The 9,621-nt window shown below is 40.1% G+C and overlaps 1 protein-coding gene across 1 annotated transcript in view; it reads left to right on the forward strand.

The window, feature by feature from the left end:
• The window catches only part of kank2 (KN motif and ankyrin repeat domains 2), a 17,276-nt gene extending 7,655 nt beyond the window's left edge, over positions 1-9,621 (forward strand). Inside the window, exons 3-13 of the mRNA XM_079252626.1 lie at positions 1,684-1,760; positions 2,530-3,888; positions 4,173-4,370; positions 4,456-4,564; positions 4,769-5,410; positions 5,501-5,588; positions 5,928-6,147; positions 6,579-6,721; positions 6,932-7,132; positions 7,217-7,315; positions 7,851-9,621. Of these exons, the coding sequence (XP_079108752.1) occupies positions 1,724-1,760; positions 2,530-3,888; positions 4,173-4,370; positions 4,456-4,564; positions 4,769-5,410; positions 5,501-5,588; positions 5,928-6,147; positions 6,579-6,721; positions 6,932-7,132; positions 7,217-7,315; positions 7,851-7,907 (3,153 nt within the window). The 5' untranslated portion in view covers positions 1,684-1,723 and the 3' untranslated portion in view covers positions 7,908-9,621. The remainder of the gene's footprint in view (positions 1-1,683; positions 1,761-2,529; positions 3,889-4,172; positions 4,371-4,455; positions 4,565-4,768; positions 5,411-5,500; positions 5,589-5,927; positions 6,148-6,578; positions 6,722-6,931; positions 7,133-7,216; positions 7,316-7,850) is intronic.

Raw genomic sequence — 9,621 nt, forward strand, 5'->3', positions numbered from 1 at the left:
CCTGTCAGCGCTGTCCTCCACCCTCCTGCCCACATACTGTCACACAGCGTCTCACTTCCAGACTCTTCTCTGTCCTGCTCTCACTTTCTCACACATTTAGTCATACTGACACCGCAACACATAATCAGTTTGACACTTACATTTGTGATAAACATAATCTCACAATGAAGGATAAAGGCAGTGAGTCAAAACTCAACTTTTTAATATTTTATGATAGTATTCAAGTTCAGTGAAAACATCTTATGAAAGAAGGCTTTTTTCACTTAATCTTTTTTTCTCTACAACCTTCATACAGTATTTATGTAAGGCCCTCTTACAATTTATATCTGAGCCATCTTATAAATTCCTCATGTGTAAGTTGAAAGATAGTTGGCTTATTGTTAGTACAATCAAATTGAATTAGCAGTGTGATTCCTTCTTAACACTGTTGGATGAGAAGTGCTTTAAATTCCTAGCATTAAATAGGATCTCTATACGAAGGCATACAAAATTATCATGGCTCTTTAACATGTGGTCATGTTGGCATGTAAGGGTGGAGAAAGGATACAGATAAGAGGGAATCCACACCAAGAAATTTAACTGACTACAGCACTTCAGAAATATCAAGTCAATTTCGTCTGTTTCCAAGTGCCCTACTTTTTACAATTGAGCGAGCACGACTGCGGGTCACAAGACACGAGAGGGAGAAAAAGAAAAAAGTCTTAAACGGAATCAATTTGAGTGTGCCTTAAGAAAGAACGTAAAGATTTTCAGCTCAAACTTTTCATCATAGCTCCCTAAAGCCACAATAATTTAAAGATGTTCAACTGACTAATACTGTGGGTGGCTTAAACATTACATCCCCTCTTCCCACCAAGCGATGACCTAGAAAGTTAATCTTTTCCAAGTAGACACAAACTCTTTCAAACTGGCCTGTTGAGGGTGGCTTTCTGTGAAAGTAAAAATACAACATATCTTGTTTATTTTAGTCCAGTCTTTTACCTTTGGAATAAAAAAAACCCGTAAGTTTCGGCAATCACTGTTTTTTGTGCTCAGCAAGCAAAGGCAATGGAAAAATGAAAAAAAAGTGACAAGATGAAACCTCCTGATCATCAGCTGACATTAAGAGAGGGAGACAGGCAGAAAAGCATAAAGCAAGGACAAATAAAAAATAAACATGTGGTAGGCAATGTTTAGCAAGTGAGAGCAGGAACAGACTATGTGCAAACCCGAAATTGAGAGGCGAAGTTTGTGTGCACAGATGATTCCTAATAAGGTTGTAACTGGCAAATCTCTGTTCTGGAATCAGCTGCCAGGAAACTTTCCCCTCTCTTCTCTGACTGCAATGAACAGAAGCAAATACACAAATGACTGTGCTCCAAAAAATGAACAGCTTAAATCAGGCATGGAGGCAAGAGGTTGATGCAGTGAAAGAAACAATAACGCTATCCTTCACCATCATGTAGAAACAACAATATGACCAAAAAAAAGAAATATTTTTGGCCAAAAATAGGACTAGTTTTTGGCAAAGACTCAAACCATATGCAGGGAAGGGCTGGCTCTTTGTCAATACAGTTCTTGTCGGGTTGTATTTTCTGTTACACATTTGCATATACAGTTTTTCCATGAACTTTGTCTCTGTGTTACTAGAAGAAAACATTTGATATACTCTTTTGTAATTTCAGCTTTTCTGTCCTCCCACAGGTGAGAGTTTGTGTGATTGAAAAGCAGCCACAGGCTCATTATGGCTCAGGTGCTGCACATGGACCCCAGCTTCCCAGGTGCTGACTGTATTTATTTTTCTTCTGATTATGAATATAAAGTCAAGAAGTATGACATTCCATCTAATCAATGTCAATAAAACATACATAAATAAATAGTCATTAAAAGAATAAACATGGCTATGAAAAAATTCTTAGATGAATAAATTAAACAAACAAATTTATAAAGAAAGACAAAGTTTATTTTATAATTTCATAACATATTTATCTGGCCAAATTCCTCTTTATTTGTAAATATTGATAACAAAAGACTTTGTTTATTTTCATGCAATTATATCCTAGCCGAAGCTATTGCAGCTTCTTATAGTAAAATATAAAGGCACAGATACTTGGCTGGATCAAACTTTCAAAAAAACACATCACCAGATACACGGTTGCTTTGTACAGTGGAGCTGAACCAATGCAGCGCCAACCCAGTTACTGTTTTGTTTGATTAGTTACATAACTGTACCCTTTCAGTTGAATAGAAGAAACAATTGGAAATTAAGGCTGTTAATAGAAATCCAAAAGCCTCTCAAATAATTAAAAGTTGTCCTTTGAAAATGGCCACTATAGAAAAACAAATAAATATTACTTACTGAATTATTTTGGGAAGTATATTAAGCTGATGATGGATTTAATACACCATTTGACTTTGTACCTTGTTTGGGAATTGTTTTAGAGAATAAACATAAATGCACAATATTCATGAAATAATGCTATTTTCTATTAGATTTGCTATTAGATGCAGATTTTCCATTTGTTTAAAGTTTATTTCCTTCCTCTGCAGGGAAACTCAACCCGCCTGTTCCTCCTTCTCTGCACACCAAAGAACAGGAGGCACCCTACTCAGTGGAGACCCCCTATGGCTATCGTCTGGACCTAGACTTCCTCAAATATGTTAACGACATTGAAAAGGGGAACACAATCAAGAAGGTGCCTATCCAACGCCGGCCACGCTTTGGCTCCCTGCCCCGTGGCTATGGCTATGCTGGCTCCTGGTGGACCTCCACAGAGTCTCTGTGCTCAAATGCCAGTATGGACAGCCGACATTCCTCCTATTCCTATTGTGCTCCAGGCTACCACACATCACAGAGGCCCAGCTTTAGTACTGCTCGGGTAGAAAAAACACTTTTAGATGCTCGAAGGAAGCTAGAGGAGGAAAAGGAGGCGCGGAGATTTTCCAACCTGGGGAGCATGCACAACAGTGTAGCAGGTTCTAACACTTCCCTCAGCAGTGCACACAGCTTCAACCGGGCACAAGGTGGAGGTGGATCCTTTACTCCCTTGAGCTCTGGCCTATCTACCCCAGTGACTCCCACCCCAGCGCACTTGCAACATGTCAGAGAGCAGATGGCTGCAGCCCTCAGGAAAATAAAAGAGCTTGAGGAGCAGGTGAAGACCATCCCTGTGCTCCAAGTTAAAATCTCTGTGCTGCAAGAGGAGAAAAGACAGCTCAGTGTCCAGCTCAAAAGCCAGAAATTCCTTGGGCACACTCTCGGTTTCAGCCGAGGTCGTCCCCGTGGGGAACTCTACATCGACATTCCTGAAGAAGAGGTGAACAATGGAGCTAAGAGTAACAAGACACCAGGGCTAATGTCTCCAACCACACCTGAAGGCTCCAAGCAAGACTCAGGGTGTGAGATTGAAGACACAGTGATTGTGGGTGGAGCGCGACCAGATGTAAAGCGGGAAGTTCGTACGATTGGAGTGGGACCAGAAGACGCTAAGGGCACTCGTCATGTTGGGGTCTGGGTTCGAGAAAAGGATCTGGGACTGATGCCTGAGACAGAGGCTCTTAGAGATCAAGTAGGTCATCTTGAGGGCAAGTTAAAGAGGACAATACAGGAGCTGCAGGCTACCCAGCAGCAAGTCGCAGCTGTGCAGAAGACCCCTCAGGCAGAGCATCCAGTAATGGCAACTAGCATGGGCTGGCAGGAACCACAAGGCTGCAGTCTGCACACACTGGTCAGCTTCACACAGCAGCCGCAGCAGAGAGAAAAGAGAACGGTGGGGATCCAGGTGTATACACTAGAGAAGCCCACTGTGGTGGAGGTGGGCACACGGCTCCGGGCAGAAACTTGCAGCTCCCCTCTTCCTCAGCCAGTGAGTCGGATCACTGAGGGCCACCACAAAGGACAAACTGAAGGTCTGAGTTTACTTGGCATTGTATAATAGAGGTTGCTAAATTTATGAGTTTATTAGCAGTTTATTAGCTGCACACACAATCAAACACAATAATGTTTTGTGAAACATGAAAAGTTTAGTGTTTGTGGGGAGTGTCTGAGATTTAATGGACTGTTATTGTACTGGATTGCATCAGATTATGTTTACTGTAGCACTTTGTTGCCTTCCTCCTCAAAAAATGTTAAAAACATACAGATAAAGGATATAAGATAAATAATTTAAAAAAAAATATTCCTCATTTTTCAGAGACTCCCTTTGAGTTGCCAATTGCAGTAAGCTCCAAGCAGGTACGGGATGTCTTGAGGAGTGGGCTGTCCACCTCAGTACCAGTTGTAAATCCAACTGTTGCTGTAACATCTGGTCAGAGCGGTTTGGTACTTACTAAAGAAGATGCTCATACAACCAATGATTATGCCCAGTCGCAAGAGGGATCACCTAAAGCAGGTATAAGGACCTTTATCAACTTTATAACTTGTTTTGATCATGCTGTATTCCTGTTGTATACTTTACTGGTGGAATCTTTTTTTAGCCTCATCTCCTCAGTCTACTCTGAGATCAATAATGAAGCGGAAAGCAGACGGTGAACCAGGCTCTCCATCTACAAAGAAAAACCTACAGTTCATTGGAATCAATGGAGGGTAAGTGCCCATTACTGTGAATCAACAATGTATTTCCACTTAGCCCTAATTGTCAAAGCTAAACAGTGGGATATGTAGTAGAAAGAAAAGTAAGAAAAAAGAAGCCAGTATTTCATATTATCTGCTTAAAAACAAGATTAACTTGATTTATTTTTTACTAAGATTAGGAAATGTGAAATTGCAAGAAGTCCCTTTTTCTTACAGCTATGAGTCGACTTCATCAGATGACAGCAGCAGTGAGAGCTCGGATGAAGGGAGTGACTCCAGTGAATATCATGAAGCCAGAGAAAAACTACCAGACTCTAACAACCAGCAGCAGCAAATTACCCTTAACAAGACTTCTCAGCCACAAGAAGAAAGCACCAGAGTACCTCAACAAACTGAAGTCAAACTGCCAGCTGTCACCCCGGACTCACAGCAGAGTCCCAGCCAGTCTGCAACTGTAGACACGAGACTCTCCGACAAACCTCTTCAGTCACCAGCAACAGACACTGTTGCACAAAAATGTGCCTCACAGCCATCAGCACCGGATTCCCCATCAGCTCCTCCGTATCAAGCCGGGGATTCTGCCTCTAAAGAAACTGTGGACCAGTTATCAGAAGAGCACACCCTAACCCAGAAGATCACATCCACTTCATCAAGCACTGAATTCACTCATGAGCAGAACTCCATCAAGTCTTCCGATACCTGTGCTTCATCAACATGTGTCACTAAAACCACTGAGACTATCAAGCAGCAGTACATCGTCCAGTCAGAAGCATCTCCAGCCTCTGTTCAGTCACAGTCCAAGCCATCGGTTGAAAGCATTGCCACTGACACTGTAACAGCATCATCTAAACAAGTCAGGTAAACATCCCTATAATTTACAGGCAACCTGGCATTAAAGATTGAATCGATGAGCATCGATTGCTAATGTCGTTTGTTTGTCTGTCCTAGACTGGAGATGAGTGAGAGCTTGCTTTTAGCCTTGTACGCCTTGCAGAAAGCCCTGGGGGAGCCCAATGCCTTCAGCCAACAAGCAGCAGTACGTGTTGAATCTAATTCACTCATTACTTCTTTCTGGGAAATCTAAAAGCGTCTAATGCTTTGGAATGCTTTCTCGCTGTAACAAAAGAAGAAAGCTGTTATTATGTGACATTTGATCCATTCTTTATGTAAAGAGTTGTTTGTCAAAATTATAAAATCGAACAACTTTAAATACAATTCCAAACTTTTTTTTTTTCTGCATTTATTAGACATTCTCTGCATCGCTGTAAGCGACACGATTTCTGTGTACTTCTGTAAGGGTTCGATTTCCAACAAGTCCCGCTTGTGTGTGAAGTGTTTATTTGCCCTAAATGTCCTCATTTGTGTCTGATGTCAGAGGGTGGCCTACACCACTGTGCTGCAGGAGTGGCTACGTGTGTCCTGTCACAAAGCAGCCGACACAGCTGTTGTCAAGGCCTACATGGACACCTTCGCCTCAATCTCCCCTCAGCTGCTGGAGTTTGTGATCAACATGGCAGATGGCAACGGGAACACAGCACTTCACTACACCGTCTCTCACTCCAACTTCCCCGTGGTGAAACTTCTTCTGGACACTGGTGAGCTCTTTGTGTATGTATTTTGTGTGTTAATGTATGAGTAAGGATATGAGAAGTAAAGGAAAACTGCTTTTATTTCAATTAACCATAAACAATTTCATCACTCAACAGGTGTTATTTTGTCTCTGTTAATCAGATATTTTTTTTTAATTCTTTAAGAAAAAAATATTCACATCATACTGTTTTAACATTAATTTAGACATGGCAGTTGTTTTGTATTGCCTTTAAGTATTTGTAATGGTAAAATTTTATAATATCAGGCTGCTCAAATAAAGTCTAAAATATGTGATTTCCTTCTAATTGTTTTGTTTCCTGTGTCATGTCCTGTATCAGTCAGTGTCAAACGATCCTTAAAATAAATCTGTCCCATACATGTCAGTGTTTGGGCTGGTGGATCACCTGTCATTCAGATCAATGTTTTTACCTGACAGGCTTGTGCAATGCTGACAAGCAGAACAAGGCCGGCTACACAGCCATCATGCTGACAGCTCTGGCTGCCTTTCACTCTGACAGCGACCTTCAGACCGTCCTGCAGCTGCTGCGCACAGGGGATGTCAACGCCAAGGCCAGCCAGGTGCGTCCTCTACTGCTCATTAAATGTCACTGCATCCCCACAATCCTGCATCCAAGCTAGAAATTATTTCCAGATGCTTTTCAGAATTGCACATTTTCTTAAAAAGTGCTAGCGAAGTTTGAACACAAAGGAAAACTCTGTGACAACAACTTGTAACTTTGGTACATGCTAAATAAATCAGAGTGAACTCTGAATGATGCGTCTTTGCAGGCTGGGCAGACGGCGCTGATGCTGGCAGTGAGTCACGGTCGAGGGGACATGGTGCGAGCGCTGCTGTCCTGTGGAGCTCAGGTTAACATTCGTGATGATGATGGTTCCACTGCACTCATGTGTGCATGCGAACATGGTCATGTAGACATTGTTCGTCAACTACTGTCCATCCCAGGCTGTGATGCAACGCTCACTGATAATGTAAGCATATTCGGTCCAATTTTTTTCTCCCACATCCAGTTCAAATCCACCATCTCACCAGACGTATGTTGTTTCATCAAACAGGATGGCAGCACTGCTTTATCTATTGCCCTAGAGGCCAGTCAGAATGACATTGCCGTACTCCTGTATGCTCATCTCAACTTTGCAAAGCCTCCTTCCCCAGTAAGTATTGAAATGCTAACACACACTCATCACAGAGTTCATGCTTTGCAGGAACATGTGTATTTGCAACAAACACTGCAAACATGGTGCCATTGTTGTAGTATTTAAGAGGTGTTCCTTACACTAGCTTTAATTGTTCTAAGGATGATGTGAATTATTTGCATCCTTATCCATTATCCCTGCAGTGCCCTGTTTAACATTCTAATGCTCTGTTGCATTTTTTATGATAAAATTTGTAAGGTTCCTTTATAAGTCTTAAGCAGCTTGTATTAATTAAACTTTACCTTTAATACATTTAGTAGAACCCACTACACTTTTATTGGGTAAAAGCAGGAGAGCAAAACAAAGTCATATTCATATAAATTCCAGGAAACAGTTTTGCCAGCAGCATATAATATGACAAGCTGTGTTTCTCACTTCACCTTTCAGTACGCTTAATGCTGTGGCTGTAACCACTAAGCATGGTTAAAGTTCAATAACTAAATAAAAGCTTGGAACAGTTTCATTTTAGTTCTCCTTTTATTTATTTTTCCAGGTCTCACCAAAGTCTCCTCTCTTGGGTTCCTCTCCTCCAACTGTTGAACCAAAATAAACTACTCCAGTTACACAGATGTTCCTTCATCTATGTCATTTAGAAAAAAAGTTTGTCTGGGGCTGTTTTTTGTTTGTTTTTTTTTTCACCCTGAATAGTAATAAAGTACATTTTAATATGCAGATAATGACATAACAGCTTGCACAATTCTCACCTTAATCCATTTTTTTACGCAGTTGTCTTTTAGTACGCAGGTGTCTTTTAGTACGCAGGTGTCTTTTTGTAGCCTCAGTGTGTTTGAACGTATGTAGAATGATAAATTGTTCGTCATCAGTCTGGCCTCGCAACAATTCAGTTGTCTGTTGTAGCACTTACAAGTCAAAAGCGTTTTACAAAATTTCATTTTGGAGTTCATTTTTATACACATTTTTCCACTTTCTTTTTTCTTTTTTTTACTCCGCACCGGTCTCATGTCAGTTTTTACTAGGACGATGTGTGTTCGTTTTTGTAATCTGTACAACAGCCGTTACACAGTAAACTTTTTGTGTGTGACCATTACTGCCATTTGGAATAATAAAAGCCACCCCTCTTTTAGATAAGTGTCCTTGCATCAACTAGTCATTGGTGCTAATAACACATAACACACCACCTCGACAATATATCAATATTTATACACAAAATTAATTTACAGAGTATTTTTGCATTGACTCATTTTTATTCTGACTGAATTCAGGACCTGCCAGGATCATCATTTTATTTCTCAAACAGTTGTTACCAGAAGACAAACCTTGATTTAAAGCGCTGGCCTTGTTTCAGAAACTCTATAAACGGTCTGTCATCCTTTAACTTTAACTTTGAGACAGTAAACATGAACACTTCCATCAGTATGATGAAGGAAAGAGTTATTCTCTAAATGATTCTGTACTGTGCTTTTCGTGTTTTTATGCATCTAAAACCACAAAACATCTTGACACTGTGTTACATGTAAATAAAAACAGAATGCAGCCACTTGTGAGTTTTGGAAGCACCCCTGTCTCTCACAACATAGAAAACATATCAAATGCAACAAGTGAGACTATTTACTCAACATATGTATTTACAAATATGTGCTCATCTTAAATTTGATGGCAGCAAGGTGTGCCATACAGTAGTGACACGACCAGTCTGGTAAGCCATCATTTTTTCCATTGAATAGTAAAATGTCTCTCTTTCAATACTTGATATGCTTTCAGTGTTCTGAATGAAACAGTAGTTTCTCAGATCAGCTGGTTGCGTTTGTTTAAATTCACAAATTAATATCCCAACCTTTATTGAATTGACTTGGGGTGGTTAGACATGAGGGTATGTTGGTTGGTGTTAGGAAAGAATCACAGTGTATCTGTGTGTGTATTGTGTGCTAGCGAGATGTAAAAGGTTGATTGACAAATAACTGAAAGCACTGGTGAAACTGGTAAGATTTGTTGGAGAACCAGGAAGTGAGAGATTTGGATTTTAAAAGCATGCTCCATGTAAGATATGAATATTGAAATAATATATGTTGGTATAAACTTGTAATTATTATGCCTAAAACTGAAATCTTTGAACAAAAGTGCATAGGCTATTGATGTCAAAATTTCTATTATTCAAGATTTTTTCACAGGTTTCATAATTACTTTGAGTGATTAAATTTTTAAACTTTATAACCTTTGGATTTTTTTATTTTTATTTAAGTACCTATCTTTTATACATGTAGATTTTTTAAGCTCACTTATGTAATCACACAGCTAGTTTGTTA

This window comes from Telmatherina bonti (assembly GCF_933228915.1).
Source record: "Telmatherina bonti genome assembly, chromosome: 14".
Taxonomy (NCBI): Eukaryota; Metazoa; Chordata; class Actinopteri; order Atheriniformes; family Telmatherinidae; genus Telmatherina; species Telmatherina bonti.